The following is a 26173-nucleotide window of genomic DNA, read 5'->3' as shown; positions in this document are numbered from 1 at the left end:
CTTAAATCACGGAAGTTTCCAGGAAAAATGTAGATAACGTTTACCAAAGTTGAACAATAATTTAATGTTTTGCCAAGTCAGAACACTCTTAGATCACATCATCAACGGTTGTACCACCTTCAAACCACCTTACGGAGTGGAAGATCTGCGCGTCATGGATGATGAAATCAAACACAGGCTGCTCTCTAGTAGCCTTCCAGTGTAGTTCGGGAGCATTGTAAACATGAGGTGAGGGCTGGTAACAGGATAGACCGTCGGCCCCATAGGCTCACACAACGACCACCACTATACTACGTTCACCAACGTCGTTTAAACGTTCACCAACATCGTTTAAACGTTCACCAACATCGTTTAAACGTTCACCAACATCGTTTAAACGTTCACCAACATCGTTTAAACGTTCACCAACATCGTTTAAACGTTCACCAACATCGTTTAAACGTTCACCAACATCGTTTAAACGTTCACCAACATCGTTTAAACGTTCACCAACATCGTTTAAACGTTCACCAACATCGTTTAAACGTTCACCAACATCGTTTAAACGTTCACCAACATCGTTTAAACGTTCACCAACATCGTTTAAACGTTCACCAACATCGTTTAAACGTGATTCTCGGCAGCTGATTGCAACAAGAATTGACAGCGATAGATACTGCGTTTCGCCTATCGCTGTCAATTCTTGCTACAATCGGCTGTCGAGAAACATAGTTGATTGGATGGTCTAAATGGCTAGCGTGGAAGCTACACCGTTATGGTTAGCGAATCGCAACTGCTCGCTGTGCTAGTGAGTGCTCAGCCTTGTGCTGATAGCCAGGAAGAACGCTCCTTTCTTCACATTGTTTAACCCTATCTTTAGCGACACGGGGCTTTATGAAAACGCCCCACTCTAGTAGTGAAATATTTCACAGAAGGAAATATGCTAGAAATGTGAAATTACTTGACTTTTAGTTTTTATTCTTTGCGAATTTTCTAAACCTTAGCTGGTCATTTTTCTACCTTCCTGCCCTTCACAATAAGCATTTCGCCTCAGGTGGCTAGACATTTTTGTGCAATGCTAGTTATATATATATTAATGCTAGTGCAATATAAATGTTAGTGCAATTACTTTGAAATGTAAAAATGTCTTACATTTATGAGCAAAAGTAATTTTTTGTTTAGTTTAACATTATGTTATGTTATAATTCAAAAATTTCAATTTTAAACCCATTTTCGGGAAATTAAAATAAAAGCCGCCCTTCTGACGTTGTTTCATCTCAAACACTTTATTTCAATAAATTTGTTGGGAAAAAATTTAATCTCTATACGCACAATATACATGGCTATTACCTTGTAAATTATTTTGGCTCTGTGATTTTCATAGCTCCCGTTATTAGCGATTAATTAGCACGGGGCTAAGATAGCCTTGACGTGCTTTCCGAGTACGAAAACAGCTCGTATTAAGTAGGGTTAAAGGTAGCAGATTTCTAGAGAAGGTTACATAACCGAAGAGAAATATGGGATTGATGAATGAGACTGCTACATGAAAATCTGGTTGCAGCTGGAATCAACTGCTACTAATTTTAACTTCACGTTTTATCAGCTCAAACACATACTTGATTGTCCTTTCTTGCATATAAATCTCTTTTCTTCACCGCATCTTTTGGTAACCCAATCACCATTAAAATCAACCTTAGACACAACACACATGCTTCCGAGGGTCCTGTACATAAGGTTTTAGTTTAGATAATAAACTCTTAGAGGAACTGTGAAAAATCTGCGATTACAAAACGCACGATTTCAAGAATGTAACAAGTAAAAAAACGTTATTGATACTTTGTAATTAATGTAATTATTATTTGAACTAATATATTTAAATTATTATAATTGAACTTATTTTCGTGAAATAAAGTTTTGCTTTTGACCAAAGATAATATTATTTTGAACACCTCCGTAGAAACTAACCCTTTCGCACAAAAGCCATCATTGGGATTTGGCGCCCTAACTACTTGTTTCAGGCACATGTTTTTAAAAAAACATTTATTTTGCTTTATAAGCTTCGTCTAATTCAGATCTATTTACAGATCTATGTTGAAAGACGATAAACAGACACAATTCAGCAACAACACTACATTTAACATTATAAAAACAAAAAAACAATAAGCGAACGTTTTCGGCTAGTCATACAGCCCTTTTCAAGCTTATCAGAAAAATAAGTTGAAAAGATTCTTCAAAAACACAGTAATGACCTTCTGATGATCCTCCTTTAAGTGAAACAGGCTGTCAAGGGTTTAGGTAGAAATAACTATATTTGATTTTATCACTAAAATAGGTATTTTTGATGCATTGTTATCTTTGTGAGCACGATCACAGTCGTATGAATGTTTTTTGTTCTTGCATGAAATCTAGTCAAGATCTTGTCAGATCTACAGAAGCATTGTCAGAAATTACGAGATGAACCGGACACAAAATTAAAAAACCTGGGATGTAAATATATAAGGATGGTTCCAAATCATGTGGCAAAGCGAAATGTTTCATAAAGTGCTTTGCCAATTATTCACCAGGTTGATTTTCAAAACCAGATTTTTACCAGCGTATGCTGATGAGTGATGAATATTAATTAATCATTTGCAAGAAGAATACTTTAACTTTTATGTTAATTATGTTCATGAAACAGATATCCTTTGTCAATTTGTCTCTGTCTTTATCACGCGTTGTTGCAAAAAAGTATCAAAAGCAAGTGCCAGGAGACGGCAAAAAGTGCTATTCTGTTGCTAGCATTGATAGAAACGAAAAATCAAAGCTACTTCTACACCCTGCAGCGCCCCAGCTTTTATCGTTGTGGCCCATTGGTAGTGTCTTCAATAAAAGAACAGTCAATATTGCAACAAATCTCACAAAATCGTAACCAAGACTATTTTATACAAGCACAACTGAAAGACAACAGACTGCTTGACTCTGGGAATCTGGATTCTTTCTGATTATTCAAAAAATAACTTCTAAACCCTTTACTCACGTAATATTAGGTTGGCCACTCGCCCACTTATTGTAACCTAGCTGGTCATACCCGTTGCTCCATTCAAATGTACCTGGGCTGATCTACAAGAAGAAAAAGCAATTAACAATATAAATACAAATTGGTAACAATAAAGTTCTCAATAAGGTGAAGCTTATGAAGCCTTGGACTCCAACCATGCAAAAGTGGTTTGAATTTAAAACGTGATTCCTGTTAGCCTACAAATATCACATAGGGCTACCTCATTTGTGAGTATAAGATGATATAGCAAAAAAAACAAATACAAAAGAAACAAAAAATAAATAGTAGTGTCAAGCTGAAACTAGAGACAGTAACACGGTAGAATGTGAAATCTGCTATTCCGTGTACATTTTAAAAAGATGAAGTATCAATTCCACAATATTTTAGACACTTTACTGCAAATTTTCGTTCAACAAGAAATTTCACATCGTTTTCCGAAAAATGTCACTGCTCTTGCATAGCCTGAAAAAAGTACAATACAGTCAAAGCTCGATAACTCGAAGCTCTTTAACTCAAAACTTGAAGGAGGTTGACCGGTCACTGCCAAGCGCCTTTCAAATGCATACAAAAACCACCCCTAACTCGAAGCTCTATAATCCTAAACTTTGTTTAACTCGAAGCGTTTTTGTGCCTCCAGAGCGTATGCAGCGCTCTTTATTTCAAAATTACTGATGACGTGAATGTTTTGAAAGCGTTGTACATGCTTGATAGAGCTTGGATATAAGTAGAGGTAAAAACGACAAGCAATTGCTTCAGACATGCCAATTTGATATGACGCCTGGCACTAAAGTCACAATGCACACATCTGATGACAAAGATGCATTCCTATTGGTGAGCTCACGAAATGTGCTGAAAATGTCGGTGTGAGTTTTGACGGGTCGTACGATGACTATGCAACACTAACAGCTGTTGACATTCTTGAGGCAGTAACAGAAAAACACAAGATAGCTCACACTGATGCAAGTGATGATGATTATGTCAACGAGAGTAGGTTTGAAGTTGAAGTTGTCCATGAAATATCCCATCCACTAAGTGCCGCTGAATGCAGAGCAGTTTTGAAATATGTTGCTTACGCGCACACCCCGAGAGCCGAAGTAGCGCCGCTTCACCACTGAGCTAACCAGCGGACGTATTGTTATTGGTTTTTGTAATAGATAACAGCTTGAAGAGAAAATCTTCTATTCGAAAACATTTAAAATAATGTTCTGATTTCAGCTTACTGTATCTGACAAGCCAATCCATACAGAATACGAATTCTGTGCTGCAGTCGTCGCGATGTAGTTTTGCTCATTCACGTCTACGACCGAGGCCAAGTAGGAATTATAATTCTTCAAGCAGTAATCGTTTGCCTGAATGAAAATACAATGTATTTATGTGTCAGTTGCTTTATGTAGGCAGTTGCTGTAATTTAACACAACTTTGGGACACGAAACGAAAACGATTGCATTAGAAAAAGAGCAGAAATAAACACTGCGACAAGAAATACGTTTCAAATACGTTAAATGAATTGCAAAAATGTTAAAATTGGCCAATTTCTAAGTCTACAACTTCTTGATAACTTGACTTTGATCTTCCTCCTTATGACTTTCTTAGTGTGACTTCACAGTGCTATCTACTGTGACGTTTAGTTTTCCTCGACTGCATTGTTAATATGTGACTTAGTCATTTACAGCAACGCTGTTTGATAGCAACCATGACTATGATAAGTTACTTATGGAATTGATATCATCGTAGTTCTACAAGTTAAATGACTATGTTGTGTTATTAAAAAAGAAATCAGGAAACGACTTTACCAAAGTATACACAGTAGAAAAAACCCATAGAAAATTAGCTAGCAACGACTTACCGCATGCCAATCTCTTGCTTCGTCGACATATTTAAAACAATTTGTTCCTTGGAGTGTGAAACCGTTACTTGTGTCACAATCATCAGCGCTTACTGTATTCAGAGTTTCCAACCCTGAAAATATCAAAGCGGATAAATAAAGACTGTGACAATGATATAAAATGAAGTAGTGCGTTCTTCTATAGCTCAATGCATGTATTAGGCCAGCCAACATTTTTTAGTATTGGAATGCTTGTGAAAATGGTACAGTCCCTTAGAACTCAGTAGAGTAATAGGGCAATGTTCTCGGCTGTGGTTCTTTATGTCTGTGCTAAAATTGTCAGCCTTACAAAGTGCAAAGACAAACGCATTTTTGATAGACACAGTGCTGTATAAAAACTAGGGACAGTGGAATACCGGGACGACTCACTTTACTGATTTTTCTTGCGAAATGGACAACTGGAGGGTTACTAAGAAGTTCAAAAATTAGCTGAACTGTACAACGTTTTCTTTGATGTTTGGTAAATTCATTCTCATCAAATGAAATTCTATACTTGGTTAAAATTTTGGGTGCTAGAAAATCTGCAAAACCTTACTGCAGCAGTGTGAAGCTACCTACCGTTACCGGTGTTGCGTAAAGTCAACCCCTGCATTATCATTTAACTTGAATACTATTAAATAAACATGATATCACATATTTCCTACATTTATTTTGGCGATACACTCTTTGTACACACGTGGGTAGGTCATATAAATTGCACCTGAGTATGCGACATATGGCAGTAGACCTCAAGCTGTAGTTGCATCAAGTTTTGTCATAACATTGTGACCCTCCAGTTGCCCACCTTAACTTTGAGTGAGCAATCCCCTACTTCTACCATCCCTAATAAAAACCCATGCTTGATCATATTCAAAGAGTAGCTTTAGTTTAAAGAAACATCGCCTGCTAGCAAGTGCGAGGCATAAAATTTGTCAAAGCAAAAAACTTATTGGGAAGCACTTCTCCAAACAATTTGTTTTAAGATAAATCAAAGATGTAAAAACTTGAACATACCAGACCAACTTACCAACAACAAAACAAATTGTGAGAAATATTCTCAAATTGTATCTTTTTGACGTCATAGTTTTCACGTCGTTTTCGCTACAGCGAACAAAAATAAGCTAGCATGAAGAAGTTGCAATAGACGTCTTGCAGACTCGTTTCTACACCTAAAAATATGTGCAAAAATAATTTTGTTGCATGAACAATTTTTTTAGTTCTACCACATATCTATTAAACTCTGCTGATGTTGAAACAACGCAAAATGGACGTATTTTGCCAGTTGAGTTTGTATTTCTGTGTATATTTAATTGTAATATGTATAGTGATAATTTGTTTGTAGAACAGGAATTTCCGAAGTTCTTCCACTCAGGAACAATGTAGATCATGGCCACCTGGAGATCCGGCCTGATTTATCACATTTTGCAGATTTTGATTACAGCTACTGCTAGTGCTTAACTGACATTTTTTGAGATGTTTTTACTTTTTGCGGTTTCCTAATGAGTAATGACAAAAAACTTTTTTGTTGCCTTGGGGAAGCAGTAGCAAATGAGAAAAAGTAAGTTAAAAAACGCAAAATCAGACTGTTATTGAAAATTAACAGTCTGACTAAAATCTTCGAAATCAAATTTTCTTTGTTTTTGAACATGTGAGGATGTTAAAACCTATTGTGTCATCTGGGAAAAAGAATAAAGAAAGCGTAAAAACCCAATTTTTAGAAAAATTTATTTAAACGTTCGCCCAAAGTTAGAAAAACCTGGAAATTTCTGCAAAAGTGACAAATCAGGCCGTATCTTTAGGTGGCCATGTGTAGATTGAGAAAAAAACCACTTTCGCCTTATGTGGGCGAAAATTCTGGAAAACGTTTGTCAATGCCACAAATCCATGTTTGAATACTGAAAATCTTGGCAAGCAGTTTCAAAATATTGTAAATCTTAGAGGACTAAATGGAATTTACTCAAGCTTGAAAACTTCCAAAACTACTGTCTTGTCGTGCAAAACTGGCCTCGTGCTTTGGCTTTAATATGAAGAGAAAATAGTTTTTTTTTCATTTGAAAGAAGTAGACTAACATGATGAATTCTTACTTAAACCCTTTATGCTGATATGTGTGTTAAAATAAATGAGAGAATAGGCTACATGTGTGTATAGATATATTTTTCTGGGTCCTTTTTACCAAACACAAAAGCAAACTAATCTTTTATGTAGCGCTACAAAGTATAATTAATAAAAAGTATCTTACACAGTTCATGCAAATTAAAGTTATTAGATACTTTTGTTGCTTTTTCACACTTTTTTGTTGAATTTGTTATAAAACACTTTTTCGCTTCTATTTTCGTAAAGTGAATATTTTCTCGAAAAAGTGAGACTGAGAGACGGGTACAGAAAAGATTGGTTTATAGCTTTATAGTATTCGTTGATACAATTTAATGAAAATTCTTCACCTTTACCGAATTTTGTAGTCATATTTTACATAATTATGTATTTGAATATTATTCACCATTTACTACCCTGACGGTCACTGTTTCATTGATAGAGTACTTGCAAAAAAACTTCTTTGATTTAAAAACGAAATTATTTAAAGCAATTTCTGACAACTGCTTTCCGACTGTGACAAGCTAAATTGAGAATTAGTTGTGATATTAAACATGATCATCGCCACTTAGCTCCTGCCATTGATTAGCTAACTGCTGCGTCATAATGTAACGACAAGCATGCATTGTTTGCAGACTGTTGTGTATTGATTGAGTAAAGTAGACAAGATGAGGAATGTTTAATTTGCCAATCTAGAATTAAGTAAAATGTTTGTTGTTTTTTTATATTGTTACATAACAACAAATTTCAGCAAACGATTGCCCCCAGAACTGGAACGGTGATGCATCCAAGAACCCAACGATGCAAATGCTCCATGGGGTACTTTTCTCAAACTAATGCATTGGGAAATTGATTTTAGCGAATTCTCATCGAAGTCAGCATTGCATTTCCTCTACCAAACCTTAATACAAGGATAATGAGACTAAAAACGGCTTTTCTCTGGCGTTGTCTGGGTTGATACTTTTATGCTAAGGTGCCCTTCGGCCTCAAAGTAGATGAAATTTCATTTAAACGAACACCAAATATTGGAAGGAGTACTTTGATCAATCTTTGTTTGATCATGACTTGGGTCGTGCCAGTTACTCATCAATAGTTTGTTTTGTTGATCAACTGGTAGTGCGTACCTAGCACTTAAAACCTCTTAAAGCAATGCATTTGAGAACATTTGAACACCTTGTGTACTTTTTGTTCTGCTGAAGTAGACATTTTTATGTTTTTTTATGCTTCGTTACGTTATTTAAATATAAAAAATTGATTGCAAACAAACGTTTGCACCAACGTAAAACAGATTGGTCTAAAATTAAGGATGTCAGAAAATGGGGATGTATAAATGAGTGAATGACCTACCTGCCAAAATACAAAGAACTAACTAAGAACTTGAGAGTACGTAGCTGACATCACGTGACCAATTCATCTATGACGCTGGTATTTGATTTTAACACTGGTGTTCTTACAAATGGAAAATAATGAAGGAAAATTTTGGCCAATTGACAAACTTAAAGATTTGATTGATTTACCGCGAGCCAAGTTATTTCTTTGTCCAGGTACTTGAAGTAATGTGTCCATAGAGAGTGAAGGTTCTTATGACGTCACAAGCGACAGCGCTGCCCATGCTAAGAGTTTCCAACCTTAAAAATATTCAAATAAATGAACATTTGCAGCTGACTGTGACTGAAAGACAAAAGAAAGTGGGTTAAAATCAACTGGAAATTTCGGTTTTTCTTCAAGGTAAACAAATTGAAATGCACCTGAAGTAATGCTTTCGAAACACTGATTTGAATTAGATAACTTAAACCATACACAAATATTCACCGAAAAAACCTAAACTGGCGTTATGCAAATTATCACCCATCTCCTTGCTGACCTCATAAATTGCAGCGTTTGCACCACAATGACTAAGATCACGATAGCAGGAATAACAAGTCCCATACCATACAGGAGTAACAAGTCACGATGGTTTCTTCAGTCCCGAGCCCTGTGAAAAGTTTACAGGCCCCTAAAACTATCCCGGGCCCGGGTCCAAAAGTACCCCTTAAACATCCCTGTTATCGTTACTGACAATATACGATGCAAGAGTGAATAAAAAAGATGAGAGTGGTAAAACCAATACTTGAAGCGTCGGCTACATAAGAGTTGTTTGAGAAGCAACGTAGCCTGCATCTCCAACCGCTATAACTTTTACGCTTCAGTACATGGTGTTGATGAAAATGCACTTGTGCTAATACCAATGTGTGTTTTAATACGGCACAATATCATGCGAAGGTATGCTTTTTAAAGCTCTTAGTGCTTTAAAAAGCAGACAGTGTCAGTGCAGCTGTGTAGTGCAAATCGTGCAGTCGAGTACATTGATATCCTATATCACTTCGCTCGGTGAGTGCCAAGCATAAATATGTTTCAGTTTTAATAAATCTTTGGTATGACTCGATAGGGTTGTGAACCCATACCTACTGAATCAGTGGCAGATACTGTAGCCACAAAACTACCGTTGTACAATAAATAAAATCCTAAAACTCTATAGCCATTAATATTCACATTATTTTACTTTACTAACTTGGTATAAAAACAGTTGGTTAAAGCAAATTACTTTGGTAGTGAGTTCCATACTTTGACACTGAACGTAAAAACTAAAGGTAGGCCTTCTGGTAAACTCACGAAGCTACGTGGCTGTTTGTTTTTGTAACTTTTTAATTGGCACTAAAGTGCTTAGTAATTATCACTCAGCTGGCAAATCTGCAATTGTTTGAACTGTAGCTTCACTGACTTCGTCGCAATCACATTTCTACTGTTGAATGATAGTTTAATCTATGAACATCGGTAGTTTGAAAGCGAATTCTAAAAAAAAAACATAGCTTTGGTTTGAAACATTGACATACAAAAATGGGAGAAGCCTAACTGATAAGATGGAATTTAGAAACGAAATCTGTAAATGTGTGTTAATTTTTTGTAAGTAAGTCATTGTGAGCTAGCAGCTATGAGCCGCAATCAGAGGGAGAATGTAACCAGAAGATTCAGAACGTTCATAGGGAGAATTAAAAATAATTAGTTAAGCAAACATTTTGAAAAGAGAAGCTTACAATTACATCAGCAAGACGAGGTGTAACAATGAAGAAATGGAATGATATTGAACTGGCAGTTGTTCTTCTACAACGGCGCATAAGAGGCCTACAATCCTCATCACAATGAGGCTATAGTGTGCAATAACAAAACATTTTAGCTCTTTCTTGTCACTAATTTGCTTTGGTAAGAAAGTTAGATATTCTTCTTCTTTCATTATCGTAGGCCTACTTGACTCCAAGCATTGACTGCCTCTTGTATGAAAAGTTTCCAAAATTTTCGGTCTTTTGCTGTGTGTGTATTAGAACTGCTATTAAATTTTGTCTATTTTCATTTTTTGTTTTCTTTATTTAGATCAATGTGCTGGCGGATGAATAACTTTTAAGCTTGAATGATGTTGTTTCGAGCTCAAATTGTCATACTCTACTTTATATTTCATTGTTTGCCGAAGTATGTCGCTGCATGTCCTTCTAAATGCAGGTGCAATGTGCCCAAGCAACGTGTCAAATGCACTGGTGGAATCACTGAAGTCCCTGAAGAGATTCCATCGTACGTGCGTGACTTAGACCTACGTGGCAATGACATCACTCGTCTTAACAGTGGCACGTTTTGGGGGTTGCCCAACCTTCTTAATCTGATGCTAAGTGGAAATAAAATTGCCAACACAGAAAAAGAAACTTTTAGGGGCTTGTATAGACTTCGATATCTCAATTTGAGAAACAACTTCATTGAAAATCTTCACCTGGGAATATTTAAAGGACTTTCAAGAAATGTCAAAGTCATCTATCTACAAGAGGTAAACCTATAAATAAACAAAGCAGGATAGAACAAAGGTTTTTAATCAGGGGTGCTCGCACCTGCTGACTCCTTAGGCATAGTTATAAAATGGCGTAAAAAGCTATGAATTGAAGATGATTGTTCATTTTCAGCCATTTTAGAAGGGGGTACGAAAACTGGTTGGCAATTTTGAAATAATTCAATTCCTTTGTAGAATCGAATATTTCGAATGGACGAGGGTGTGTTCCGTGATCTATCGAAGGCTGCTTTGAGTCTACTCTCATTACGAGACAACAGATTGAAAGAAATCAAAACCGGTGATTTTGTCGGTCTTGAAAAATTGAAGTCGTTGCTTCTTGAAAGAAATGAAATTGAGGTGAGTTTTGTAAATAGCTTTAACCCGAGTGACTCAGTTTCGCTTGTTTCATCTTGTTTACTCTTGATCGGCAGAGTTGCCTTTGATTTGATTTGAAATTTTACATTTTAAGTTTCAATTAGGCATCATCATTGCTTTGTCCTGAAAAGAACAAATTTCGAATACAAACGTCGATTTCAACAAACTGTTATAACCGCCAAAACAATGCTTTTTGATGATCTCTGAACATCTTCTATTTGCTTCAGGTAATATCTCCAGCTGCTCTGAAATCACTATCAAATATTCGCAAGTTGGCGCTAAGTAGCAACCAGATAACGTCATTTCCGGTCAGCGTCACAATGCCATTGCTGCAAGTCCTCAACTTGGCCAACAACAACCTAACCTTTGTTAGAAAGAATACATTTTCAGGTAGAATTCTCAAACATATCAGAGGTTCTCAATCTTTTCACTTTTTGTCCTATGCCAGTTGTCCAATGATGAAGTTACCCCAATTAACTATTTTAAAACAGATTTGGGGCATTTATTATGTAGGCCTAGTCTGTATTTTATTCATCAACAAATCTACCTACTTGATAGATGAAATTTGCCTCTAAGGGGCTTGTTTACCGGCGGTTGAAGATCCTTGCAGTATCTTTGCCTTAACCTTTTTTCGTTAATGTGAATAATTCTATACGGTATGTTTACAAACCAGCAATGAAATTTTTATAACGGATATTTGGGTTATTTGTATTTTTTACTTTGAAAAATGTGAATCCAGTAAATAAAACTTGGGTAAAAATACACCACCACAGTGCATGAGAATGGAAGTTAGCGTGGAGAAACAAAACTTGAATGAATCTGGAGTCTCGGTGTAGGTCTCTTTTATTTCAACTCCCCAGGTCTAATAAAGCAATACCGTAACTGTGCGTCAGTGGTAGCCTTTACAAATATGCTAAACTACCATGAATAGGCTATCAGAGGCTTTTTCAGTTTGAGAATGTAGATTCACACATACATAGCTCATGTGAACAGATTTTGTGTCGTCAGAACCTCTGGTTTGACACCACTCCAGAGCAGGCGACTATGTCCGGGAAGCGAAATTTTTCCCCAAACTTTCTGTCTCATTTGCATGTTTCTGTAACAGAAAGTTCGTCGGAAAAAAAATTCTCGTCCCGGAAAGGCATAGCATGCTAAAATATTGGGAGCAGTTGACTCGATAAATAGAGTATAATTATGTTACTTTGCTGCTTTTAGCTGCCTGTTGTGTTACATCTGCGACTTGCTGTGTAAGCTACTGTATGTTGTCGCAATGTAGGCGAAGTAAAACATGGTTGTTATTATTATTATCACTGTATTATTATTATCCCAGGAATGAATCGGCTGACTTCTCTCAACCTTAGCAGGAATGCGATCGAAGTCATCAGAAATGGGGCGTTTACTGGGTTGGGTCGTCTGACGTCATTAGACCTTCGCAATAATAAGTTAACTAACCTTCCTGGCCTGTCTGCAATGGCTGCGTTAAAGGATTTTCATTTGAAAGGCAACCCTTGGAAATGTGACTGCGACATGCAGGTCTACTGTAATTAGATGATAATCATGTTTGCGTTGGCTGAAATATTTTATAAGAATAGGAAAATATGTTAGCATCATTAGACCTTTCAGCGATCATGGTAGTCCGAGACCTAAGACCAACGAAGCCAAGATTTATTTTTAGAGTGATGGACAGAAAATGCATTTATCTAAGTGTAAATGACCATAGATGTACCTAATAAAAATACATCGTTTCTGTCTAAGATTGTACGATACGTATATCTGATATCAGGTCAACCAAAACATTTTAAACTTTTGGGTATCCGGGTAAAATAAATAATTAGGTTAAATAGATTTAACCTAATAATGAAATATTGGGATATATTTGTAATCCATAAGCACGAAACTTAGCAACAGCACGCCGTTTGTCGCATCACAAAAGCATGAAAAATGCGAACGTTTTCAACCATATCATAATTTCCAGAGTGATTGAGAGAATAATTTGATCCCAACACCAATGAGCAGCCTGGCACACCAATGAGCAGCCTGGCACACCAATGAGCAGCCTGGCACTTTCTTAAAAACATCTTCAAAAAAAAAAAGGATCCCAAAACTTTATCTTGTGTTTTCGTAGTTTCCGACCTCTTAGAGACTTCCCGGGCTCGAGTCCGAAAGGGGAAGCCCCTTGAAAACACTACTGATATTTACTCTTTAGAGATTTGAAAGACTAATTTACATGGCAATAACAGAATAAAGGCCAGGACCCAGAAAATAATTTGGTATAGCGAAACATATAAAGTACAGCAGTTAATGATTTAATTTTGCTTGTATTGTACAATAGCATGACAAACGCTTTGTTGTTGCTTAGCTTCGTTTGCTCATATGGTTTAACTTTTAGATAAGCTGCCGACTTTGTGAAGGAAAGATTAAGCAAAGTTGGTTCAACACACCGGGTTGAAATCTAACGCCTATTCTCACCTTCACAAATACAATAATAATAATACAAATACAATAATCCAATAAGAAGAATACAATAATCCAATAAAACAATAATACAATAATCCAATAATAAGAATACAATAATCCACAGACAATGAAATTTCAACAAATGGAAACTTCTTACTGCTAATCTCGATGAACGACCTGCACCAGTTGCTCAAAGCATCCACAAAGCAAGTATGCAAAACTGCCAAGATTGAGCTTCCGAAGAGGCATTTTCAGTTTGAAGACCAAAGTTCTCACAATCAACCAACCAACTCGCAATCTAAACAAAAATAATTTTCTACAAATATCTAACTTACCCTACTTCTGACCTTTCCACTTGGACCTTTCAGGAGCTACGTAGGTGGATGGAAGGACGTCGAAGTGACGTCACATGCACAGAACCAAAACGTCACAATGCAAAACCATTGAAGCGTCTCGACATTGAAGATCTTGTTTGCGAGGAGGAAATTACTGTGAACACAGTTATGACGTCAAAATCAAATCTGAGCGATGACGAAATTGCAACGTCATCAATCGACCCGATTATCTGCCCCCTGGCCTGTGATTGCCCGAAGACAGTGCCCCATGTGAACTGCAACAAGCAGGGATACACAAGAGTTCCATTACAGCTGCCAGCCAAAGCCGCACTACTCGATCTTAGGAATAACCAGTGAGTTTAGAATAGGATGAAATAATAACCTTTAATGATAAAATTATACTTATGGTTTACAAAGCGTGTCAAAAACTAAACTGATTTTTCTAAACAAACTGTAACTCTTTTACTGAAGATGAAACGGTTTACTTTTGGATACGCTTGTGGACTTTCTTCTTTCGTTTGTGAACCATGGACTTTCTTCTGTATTTTGAACTCTTTCATACAGAATACTTTTCAACTATTTTTCTCATGATTCAGTATTTGATTTCTGAGAAACAAGCTAGGACTAAGAAGCATGTAACCCACCCAATTATGATATCTAGCTTATTTACACCGATCTGATGGCAATACGCTTGAATATTATCTGACAATTTCAAAATCAATTGAGAAAAAAACAACTTGGATTAAGCAGCAAAATAAAGATAAATAAATGTATAACATAATAAAAATAAATCATACAGTTCAGTAGTAATTTTTTCTCAGTGGAGCAGAGAGAAACTAATGGCTATAGTCGAAGAGACGTCAATCCGCAATCGACGACATGTCTTTAAGTGTTTTGCCAAAGACACAGCTAGCCTACATGCTTTTGAGCGGTGTCGCACCGGCGCCGTATTGAACGTCGAATCAGAGCTCTCACTACTCGACTATGCAGCGGGGAAATCACACAGTAGCAACTAAATATAACATCACAAATTACACGTCGCCAGCCGTAAAAGCGATGTGAAAAAGGCAATTTTTGTCAACTTGATTGCTGTAACTTTGACACACAGAATTCGAACTTTGAAAATGGAGTCGTTTGTTGCTAGCCCTGAGTTAGTTTCGCTCCATTTACAAAGCAATAGGATGAGGCTGATTGAATCATTCGCCTTCAAGGGTCTGCGGAAGTTGATATACCTCTATCTCAACTCCAACTTGATTGAAAGCATTGAAAAAGACGCATTTCAAGGTAAACCTTACAAATTTTTATGGCATTTTAAATATGGATAAGAAGCTTGAATACGGTAGGCCTCCCTCAACACAAAAAACTTATGTTTGTGACAAAAATGATATTTTAAGTTTGATAGACTTGGTTCATTTAGCCTACGGTTGTGGTGTACTAATTGCTGATATTCAAACTCCGACGAAACCACACGAAAAACATCTAGATTTATTTAAAGTCTGTATTACTTCAAATTTAGTAACTAACCATAAAAACTCTTAACAGCCTGTTTCACCTTATTAGGATGCTCAGAAAATACTTATTCAAATAGAAATAAATGAGGCGAAAGTGGCCATTCATTAAGGCATTTAGTGAGTAACAACCACATTTGATGTAACTCGCTCTGCTCGGCACTGAGCACATTTTGTGGTATTAATATCTTTTATTGTTTAAAGTCTATTTTAAATTGAACATGCATTTAAATTTTATGACGGAAAAATGTTGACTATTAATTGATTAATCAACAAAGTATTGAAGCCTTCGACAATGGGATTTCACAGAGAAAAATGACTTAAAATGTTTTTGTAAATGTGACTTAAAATAAAATGTTCAAATGTAAAGCAGTGGTTGAGAACTATGTGGCATGAATTAGTGGTGCGATACTGATAAGCCCAGCCTCATGGGCGAAACACGTGTCTATCGCTGTCAATTCTTGCTACACTTGACTGCCGAGAAACACTTAAAATGTTTTTTTTTTCAAGTTATAAAATTTTAACTATATTTCTGATTGTACTTAAGTGCGCAGCTGGTGGTAATTTCTATGCTGTAAGTTTAAAGTAATTGTTTAATAGACTTGGATAATCTCGCCTACCTCTACCTGGACGACAATCGTCTAACCATGCTACCAAACGCTCTCTTCCGTCACCTAACTTCTCTATTCACTCTGTACTTGCGGGGAAACTATATCACGATTGTGAATAAACGTGCTTTGGCGGGTATGGAACGTTTGCGATGGCTCTACCTCACGGATAACAGGTGGTAGAATAATTCATGAACCTAATACAAAATATAACAAGAATAGGTGCACGTTAGATGAACCATTTATTGAATAATTTTGCTGGATTATATAATGTTGCCTACAATGTTGCCGAATCATTAGCATCCGAGACTACAGTTTGGACTTACTGTAGATGAAATAAAAGATTGAAGTCCTCCTCCTAGCTACAGCTTTGAGTTGTTGCAAAGTATTATCTTCTATTATGCTTGAGTTAGCATTTTCATTTAAAAATGTCTTTTGTAGCTTAAATTTTATTTTTCTAAAATTAAGTGTTGTAAACACAACCGAATCAGCAGGATAGGTTCATGCGTACAATCCGTACATTGCAATTTAGCTGCAATTTCACTGATGGTTTTTTGGCTGTTCATTTTTAAAAGTTGTATTTACTGCTCTGATTGCAATTATTAGGTTTATGTCATGTTTTCTTTTGGGCATGAAAATAAAAAAAATATTAGCATGAATTTAAAAAATAACTGTGTTCCAACCACGTTAGTTTGTTTTTAGGATACCACAATTCTACAGTGAAACGTTTTCTGAATGTCCCAAGTTGCAGCGGCTTGTGCTGGCGGGCAATGAGCTAAATGTGTTTCCTTCAAAAGCTTTTTCAGGTAGGCTAAGCAGTGGTGCTAAGTTGATCCACAAATTTGGAGTAGCCTATAAGTTAAAAGATGCACAGTCGCAGCACTTTTGATGTAGCCTAAATACCGCAGTGGTTCCCAACTTTTTTGTCTTGGTGACCCCCTTTAAAAAAATTTGTAGATACCGCGACCCCCACTTATATTCTTTCCTAAATGCAAGTGTACTATTAACAAATAATACAACAAAAGGCAGCACTAAAAATGTTTTCCTTGCATTTATTGACAAATCAATGCGATGGTTGACCTTGTGGGTCTGCAGCTAACCGTGAAATTCGAGGTTGCGTGCTAGACAGAGCCAGTCTCATGTCGTCTTCCACATTCATTCTATTTCTTTTCTCCGTTTTCATATGCAGAAGAGCTGAAAAACCACCCTCACTTAGATACGTCGTAGCGAAGGGCAGTAATACTTAAAAAGCCAGCTTAGAAATCTGTGGGTATGAATCATACATTTCACACCAAAATTGAGAGAGTGACTTGTATTGCTGGTTCGCAATTGCTAATTACTCACCTAAATTAAACAACCAGCATTCCAGTCCCAGTTGAAAATATCTATCATTATGATTTCAAAAATACAAAGCTATTGCACTGATGTAATGTTCAAGTTCTCTCTTCCTCCTACACTACAAATAAATACTTAAACATACTACTAGCACTAGGGCTAATCTCGTTGATCTCATTGCGGTGTGTTTACATCACCCGCAACCGCTTCATTTCGGTTTCATTTCTGTTGAAACTACCGACATGAAATCCAGACCGCCACGAATCTCATTTCGGTCATCGCATGCAAACAGACTATGAGTCTGGCAGACTAACCGAAACGGAAAATTTTGATTTCGAGCGCAATGAAACGTCATGTAAACGTAGCCTGGCACATAACTTACTACTAGCGGACCGGTACTTCGTCCTACTTACATTCACTTTTGTTGTTGCATGAGCAACAGCTTTGCGACCCCCTATAAAATGCTCTGCGACCCCCAGGTTGGGAACCACTGAAATACCGTATTTATGACTTAAAACTCTTAAAATGAAACTTGTTTTGCATTATTTTTATTTATTCCCGAAAATGTGGGTTAGTGTCGACTGAACAAGATGTTATTTTACTTTTGTGAGCGAGATGGATTCCGATTGGGCAATAGCACACCAGTGTAGCCTATCTTATATCCAGATTAGCTTTGCAGCTTGACGACAAAGTTGAGCGAAACGGTAATAGCCAAGATCTAAAAAGGTCTCTTCTGCTGTACTAGATTTCCCTTTTAAATTGTGTAACATCATTTTTCCAGATTTAAAATTGCTTGAGTCGCTCGATGTCAGTCGCAACTTCATTGAGCACTTGCCAGCCGTGCCCGAGAGTCCAGTGTGGCAACTCCACACTCTCAACATTGCCAACAACACGCTTCACACGATCGATGACGACTTCTTCAAGAACTTGCCCAATTTAGTTCAATTTGACGCAAGTGGAAATGCGTTGAAAACATTGCCATCAATAACTTCGCCTTCAATTGCTGATGTAAGTAGTAGGGAGATGTGGGTAGTAGCGCGCGGTAGTGACAGCACGTGCGGCACAAAATTTTAGTAGCGGACATTACTTTTCTCCAGATGCTACACTTGCTTCAGACGTACTTCCGCTACTTTTTAATTTAAAGTGGAGATAAAATTAGTGATGCACTGGAGGCAACATTTTGGCCAGAAAATCGCCTCCGGGCAGAACCCGGAACCTCCGGCCTTTGGTAATATCTACTTCATATACTACTTAACGCGCTACTGCTACTGGTACGACTCCCGGCTTAAGCTGGTTGTTGAAAAACACCGCTCACTTCTACCCAAGGTGTAATAAATTGGGTGGGCAAAATTGCTGAAGGAAAGGCGGCCGAAAGAAACGAACTGGCAACCCTACTCTCGTTAGTGCCGAAGGCTTAGTATAATGAGAACCTTATCTTCTCATTCCACGATGCTTGGATCAAGTATGGGACTCACCTAACTTCATATAATCAATGTTCCAACCGAGTGGATGTATAGGCTGCCACTCTCACCAAGCGTTTTGTTTTTAAGATAGGCTACAGTATTGTTCAAATTAATTGAAACTGTCAAAAAAACAGGCTGAATTTGTGTATATTTGGTTTATTGTGATAAATTAACAGATGTGTATAGTTTAATACCTAATGTGGCTTCCACCTTCTTTCAATATTGCACGAACACGGTTTGGCATGGATTCGATTAGTTTTTTGCAGTTTTCTGCAATTTTTGGGTCCCGAAACCACACTTGAATGATGGCCTCCATGAGCTTCCTTGTGGTGGTGCAGTCCTTCTTGCGTAATCGTGCCTTGATTATGCTTAGGGATGGGCAATTCAGAATACCGAATCCAGAAGGATTCGGATCCTAAACTATCCGAATCCAAAACGGCAATAAAACCGGGTAATAAGATTCGGTTTTAAAGATATGCATAAGTCTTGTGCAAGCTGTCAGCTGGAGACAGTGAACTGAAAAAAAGTGTGGTTTACTCACTTTTTTATTTGCACTGACACCATCCGCAGTTCCGCACTTTCAAAAACATTGTGCACGCGTACGTTGTGCGCGCACGGCGCATGCAACTCTACGTTACTCGCTCGCATGAGCAATCAAAGAAACTAAGCGCGCAATTTTCTTCACGCTTTGTACACATGCACAATGCTTTTTTTCAATCCACGTGCGTATGCGACTCTGCGATAGTTTGACTGGTGGGCGTAACAACATTAAGCAGATGCCCCTGCTAAAGGAGTTGGCTCTGAAACACCCCAGCATACCTGCCACATCAGCATCTTCCGAGCGATTCTTTTCGTCTGCGGCTTGACGGCAACTAAGTTGCGCTTCCGTTCAGCGTTGCCAGATGGGGAAATAGAATATCAAATTAAAAAATTCTGGTGAAATTTAGAGGTCTTTATTGCCAAGCTTTTTGACCTTGGAACCAGATAACTTTTTGGTGAAATCTGGTGAAATTTTCCCTACTCGATTTTTTTCAAGAAAGTTTTTTCAATTTTTTAAAACTTTTTAGCAAATAATCCCTGCTCGTATAGAAAACGTTTTGCAAGAGGTTTGCATATGGATGATGGCAGTGTCTTATGTCTTAAAAACTATTTGTATTTAAGCCAAATTGCTTTATTTAGGGTCAGGGCCGTAGCCAGACCGCAGAGCAAGGGGGCCAACTTACGGGCCTGTTTAAGGTGTTTTAAATATCTGGTGAAATTTTAGTTACTTTTTGTTGCCAAGCGGCTTCCATCATTTGGCAACACTGTTCCCGTTTGGCTGGCAGTCATTTAGAATGCCTTAATGTGTTGCATTGCAACCAACATTTACTTTGATTGTGTAGCTTTTGTGTCTGAAATTTTTTACTTTTTGTGTTGCTGGAGCCTGGAAGGTAATAGGATTCGGTATTCTGGATTCGATTCTGGATTCGGTTTAGTATTCCGGAATAATTCTGGAATAGTGAATTATTCTGAATTGCCCATCCCTAATTATGCTCCACAAATTTTCGATAGGATTTAAATTCGGAGAATTGTCAGGCCAATTAAACACATTAATCTTGTTTCTATTAAAAAAATTAGTGGTTTTTTAGAAGAATGGCATCATGCGAGGTTTGTGAGAAGGAATGTTGGAGAGATGCTGAAGCCTTACCATTTCAATCAATGTGTAAAACATCCCCTAAAAAGATGTTCTGGGTAAGTTTTAGCCACAGTGGTGTTGGATCACTGTTTCCAGTGGAAGTAATGATGAATTCTGAACCTTATATCGATGTGATCAAAAAAAAAGTTATCCCAGACCTGCAAAGAGCATTTCCAGAAGATGGGGGCATTCTTCAGCAAGGCCTTGCACCATGCCATTCTTCTAAAAAAAACACTAATTTTTTTAATAAAAGCAAGATTAATGTGTTAGATGGCCTGGCAATTCTCCGGATTTAAATCCTATCAAATTTTTTTGGAGCATAATCAAGGCACGATTACGCAAGAAGGACTGCACCACCACAAGGAAGCTCATGAAGGCCATCATTCAGGTGTGGTTTCGGGACCCAAAAATTGCAGAAAACTGCAAAAATCTAATCGAATCCATGCCAAACCGTGTTCGTGCAATATTGAAACAAGGTGGAAGCCACATTAGGTATTAAACTATACACATCTGTTAAATTAGGCTATCACAATAAACCAAATATACACAAATTCAGCCTGTTTTCTTGACAGTTTCAATTAATTCGAACAATACTGTATTGAAATTTTTTGACTTCCTTGATTCCGTTTTGCATCTTACATTCCCATAGTGCCCTATGTTGCATATATGCAACAAAGATTTTTGGGAAGTAGGTCTACATGACTTTGGGAGAGCAGAATGAGTATTTATGAAGAAAATGAAACAAGAAAATACTTTCTTGTGACCCTTTATAGCTCAATATTGCAAATTTGGAATACGTTTTACTATCCTACTAAACCTTTTTTGAAAAAAAGTCTGACAATTTGATTTTTTTTCTTGGGCGCTACGGGCTGACCAATGTTACAGACAGAAGTGGGCAGTAGTACTCTACTTTTGTAGCGCGCTACTGTGTTGCAATAGCGGCGATATTTTTTTTTTCAATGTAGCTGTAGCGGAGAGGCGCTACATATCTTTTAGTCGCACTCCCGCTACCTTACAACTTAAAGTAAAAAATGAGTCTTTTTTGGAGATTTTTCATGGAAACAATGCGTGAAAAGTTCAACGCAGAAATCATTCGGCTGTTGCGGGAAACATCATGACATGTTGTTTGTTTGTGGTATCCAGGCTTACGCCCGGTAACTGAAGATTTAGATTAAGTGGACGGGTGTAAGTGGACTTCGTATCCACCTTCAGCATGCCTTTAAGTGTCCTGCCAAAGACACAGCCGCATGCTCTTGCGCGGTGCCGAACTGGCGCCCTTTCGAACGACTTCCAGAGCTCTCACCACTTGGCAATGCAGCAGCAGACATATTGATACCGACGAAGAGTGACACCAACACTTCGAAATGGGCAATGGGCATTTTTGAATAGTGGAGGATTCAAATCTATTCCATAATAGTTTAGAGTATTTTTGAGAATAAAAACAATTCAAACGCCTAATAAAGTCAAAGTATTGTTTGGAGCACAAATCATGCCCATTAAAATGTGAAATAAATGCTGTGCAGTAGGCCTATTCATAGCTTTACAAACCTTTTTCTGTTAAACATTGTTCAATTTGATCGTGGTTAACTCTGCAGTGGAAACTGGCATCCACTGACAAGATTTTATTTTGCTCTCATTGATCTAAAACAGTTAGGCTATTCAAAAGAAGTGAAACCAACCAACAGGCAACGGTTTTCATATTGATTTACCGTTTGTAAACGTTGAAACAATATAAAAAAGACGGATTTTGCTATTTAGAGTGTCACGTCAGAAAAATACAGATTAATTTTGCTGCTGAAGTGTGTTGTTGATGGCGTTGAAGTGAACCAAATGATGATATCGCACCAATAGCCTAACTGCTCCACTGTTGGACTTGGATTATCGCACCAATAACTGCCGCAGCGGTGTTGACCAGACAGATCAATACCGTACGTTATGTTATATCACGCTAATTTATTGATTTAAATAAATCAACACTATTACGTCAATTAGCAAAAGGCGTATGTTGGCTAATGTTTAAAATTTGGGTCACGACCCACTATTTGCGGACCCCTGCTGTAAAGGATTATTTATTATAAAATTAAACTAAAATGGAAGAAGATCTAGTAGGCTACGGTATCTAACTTGAGAGAATTTTCAATCTAAAGTTGAAGTCATAAATAAAGGAAGACCTGTTCCAGATTTAAAAGGTTTGTATCAGACGACTGGATAAAAAAATAACTAGCTACTTTCAAAGAGATTGATACTCAAAAAAGGAGTGTCCGTGCTTTAAAAAATCGCCAATTCTGCTTTCCCTGTCTCTTGTTTTCAACATCCAGTGATAATGTTTGGACTAAAGAAGGGATTTATACAACAAAGTTACAGATGTTTTTGTTCTACAGTAAAGAATAGCGCGAGACCGCTTAAACTTTAAGCTTAAACGATAAACTTGTCAAGCAAGTTCAAGGACAAGGCTCTCATTGAGTGTGTGTTGAGTGAAAAACAGTGCTTGCTTTTTTCGTTGATACCGTATTAAACTCTCTTGGATAGAAATCAAAAAACCTATTTTTCGTTAATATACAGCTTGAGTCCGCGGATACATAGGCGAGCTTGAGAATAGTCCGTGGGTCAAAAAGGTTGAGAACCACTGGCTTAAAGAATAACCTCGAGGATTTTATTGTTAAATAAATGTGAAAGCATGCTGCTAATTTTTGATTAGTACGATACCGTTTTTGTTGTTCTAAAAAAAAAAATTATTTTAAACGTCACTTGAAAAAATTAGTACCTCACCAATCACCATCTAGGAACCTCACCGCACTTCACTGGTTACAGGCAACATGTGTAGCCTATTGTATTGCTGCAGTACTGCAATAATACAAAAAATACACTTATCGAACGTCTTGACCACAGCCACACACACAGCTTGCACCTCCGGCCGGAGCCGCTATCACTTCCGGCACGGAGTTAGAAAGAGGCCGGAGCTCGTTCTATCAACAGTTAAAATTAGTGATTTTTTGCAGTAAAACTAAATTAATAAAAAAAGTGAAAAGACATTTATTTTATTTAAACCTGTCTTGTACTTGATTGGTCTACTTGTCTGTCACATCTTGTGTGATTTCTTCCTCGCCGAGTGGTGTGGATTAGACTCGTTGGTCTAGGTGTCAAGTTGTGCCTTTAAAAATTATTCAAACTTCCAACTGTCACTTTTTTCAAATATAAATAGTAGGCCTAGTTGCGTTATTGTTTCCTGAAGAGGGCAGTGTTGCGCTAAAACGTTTGCTTTGTTTTTTGTGCTTCCAAATTTTAAGTTTAAATTGACTAAGTTACAGTAAACAAGACTCAGTGCCGGTCTTTGGGGTGTGCAATCCGTGCGATCGCACAGGGCCCGCAAATTAAGGGGCCCGCAATTTACTCAGAAAATGCAGTAATTTTTGTCATTTCCACTGGAAAAATTCAACAAAAGAATTAGCAACAAGAAAAGATAGAGACACAACCTATTTCGCACCCTGAACATTTCGTACCCTAAAAAGATCGAGAGAAAAAAACAACAGAGCCGAAGTCGCTGATCAGAGTTGCCGCAAACAATTCAAAATTTCTCTCGACCTTTTCAGGGGACGAAATAGGTTGAAATTCGATTTTGTTGACAGCGGACAGCACCATTTTACAGTAATATTCATACCCAAATTTTTGTTGAACATGCTCTCAGAATGCCCCAAATTCAAAGTAATTGTTCAAAATTTTCTGGGGGAGGTCCCCCCAGACCCCCCTCCGCTTGGTGTCGCCTTTGGCGAACACACCATCAGGCAAACGCCTGCCGACTGTCAAACCACCCCCTCCCCTTTCAAAATACCTAGCTACGCTATTCAATTGGCTCATTGTCATTGGGGCCCGCAAAGCATATTCCGCACAGGGCCTGAAATACCCCAAGACCGGCACTGCAAGACTGAACCACCAAACTCTCTTCCCAGGGCCATTGAGAGGATAATTTGGGCCCGGTGCCAATGAGATCCTCGTGCCCCAAATCAAAACATTTGTGGCCGGCTGTAAGCATAATTTTTATTTAAAAATATAGAATTGGTAACAAAAATGTGGCTAGCAGGTCAAGTTATCGGGCAAAAACCTTGCTTGCCCTACAAAAAACGGTTATTTTGCATATAAAACCATCGGATTTTCGCCTGCTAAAAATACACAGTAAAATGAAGATTGGATTAACATTTAACATTTTTTTATTAAAGATGGCTCTAAGCGGAAACCTGTGGGAATGCGATTGCAATCTGCGGCCACTTTTCAAGACATTTAAATATCTTCAATTGCAATCAGAGTCTTTGATTTGCAACGCACCGAAACATGTGAAAGGAAAAGATTTGATGAAACTGAAGCCTTCAGATCTAAAATGCCCGTGAACATTTGGAAGACACACTTAGCTCTGGAAGTGATCACATCGAGAGCCTAGGCCTTGGTAAAATTGAAAACAAGTCTGTTACTATACCTTTAAGTCGAAATTTCTGGTTTACTGTGGAAATGATATACAGTAGCCTGTTGTCCAATGCAACGCGATTGTTTAATAAACAACGAAACTTCACTTCACTGTTTGAATGTCTGCAAATCGCACATAATACAGTATTAACACAAAATGAATCGTTTTTTGGCTTCACTAGAGCCATATTGCATACATAGTTCCAATCATAATGGGATATGTTTCAGAAATGAAATGCTTTGATAGTGTTGAAATTTTTCCACTTTTAGTATCATTCACTAGTGTGACTTGTTTCGTCTTAAATTTAGATATATTTTCACAGCTAACATCTATCAACCCTGATGCTAAATCATTACTAACTCGTCTTCTTCAGTTGCATAGTCAGCCTACAAATGCTGCTGTATTTTGTCAGTTACAGTCAATTCCATTCTACTGTGCAGTATTTTTGAAAGGTCCCAAATCCTTTGTACAGTGCATCTGTTTTTATGCATTTGGACAGTGGACACTGGTAGTTTATTCCTCCTAGTAGCTTGGTAAAGTGGGATGGATTATTAGACTCTGTGGGAGTCGTTTTAAATGCGATTCTATTTCATATTGAATTGAAATAGTTCTGAAGCTTGCTGTGTTTTCGGCGTTTCGCTTCACACGTTTGTAAAACATAACCCTATCGATATCAACACTGCGTTGTCTAGGTAATGACAGTGGTTTGCAAAGACTAAGCTTGTAGTAAATACAATATGATCGCAAATGAGTATGATTTTTTGAATACATTTGTCGCTTTTTACGGTTGGTAGAATAAACCGTAGAAGGTGAAACGGATTGAGCAACAGTTGAGAAACGAGAACGCAGGTAGGCCAGGCCCGGATTTATAAAGGGGAAGAGGGGTGCAGGTGCCCCGGGCCCTCCGACGTGGAAAAAACGTGATTTTGCGTTTTTTTTCAGCCTTTGAAGTTTCTGCAAAATGCTGTGCAGTACTGGATTAATGCTACTGTAAAAATTTTTTGCACGCCCCCCCCCCCCCGATCAAAAAGTGCCCAGGGCCCCCCATCAGCTAAATCCGGCCCTGAGGTAGGCTACGGTGTTCGTAAGGATGCTGGTTCAATACCGGTCGAGAACATGCGGCTGTGTCTTTACAAGAC

General features: G+C 37.6%; 2 protein-coding genes across 2 annotated transcripts in view; one reads left to right on the top strand and one right to left on the bottom strand.

Annotated features, from left to right (window-relative positions):
- Positions 1–5493, bottom strand: part of LOC145768393 (uncharacterized) — a 44646-nt gene extending 39153 nt beyond the window's left edge. Inside the window, exons 1-5 of the mRNA XM_082579875.1 lie at positions 5460–5493; positions 4863–4975; positions 4237–4365; positions 2996–3078; positions 1596–1702 (exon numbers count right to left, since the gene is read on the bottom strand). Coding sequence (XP_082436001.1) covers positions 1596–1702; positions 2996–3078; positions 4237–4365; positions 4863–4975; positions 5460–5493 — 466 coding nt within the window. The remainder of the gene's footprint in view (positions 1–1595; positions 1703–2995; positions 3079–4236; positions 4366–4862; positions 4976–5459) is intronic.
- Positions 5494–9226: 3733 nt separating this feature from the next.
- LOC145768391 (uncharacterized) lies at positions 9227–24960 on the top strand. The gene is made up of 11 exons (XM_082579874.1): positions 9227–9234; positions 10507–10822; positions 11018–11179; positions 11425–11587; positions 12528–12730; positions 14023–14342; positions 15098–15273; positions 16098–16281; positions 16808–16911; positions 18222–18448; positions 24793–24960. The coding sequence occupies exons 1-11, from the start codon at positions 9227–9229 to the stop codon at positions 24958–24960; spliced, it is 2031 nt and encodes a 676-aa protein (XP_082436000.1).
- The last annotated feature ends 1213 nt before the right edge of the window (positions 24961–26173 follow it).

Source organism: Aplidium turbinatum, chromosome 4 (genome assembly GCF_918807975.1).
Source record: "Aplidium turbinatum chromosome 4, kaAplTurb1.1, whole genome shotgun sequence".
Classification (NCBI taxonomy): domain Eukaryota; kingdom Metazoa; phylum Chordata; class Ascidiacea; order Aplousobranchia; family Polyclinidae; genus Aplidium; species Aplidium turbinatum.
Note: the sequence above shows the minus strand (reverse complement) of the source record. Positions and strands in the feature narration are given on the sequence as shown.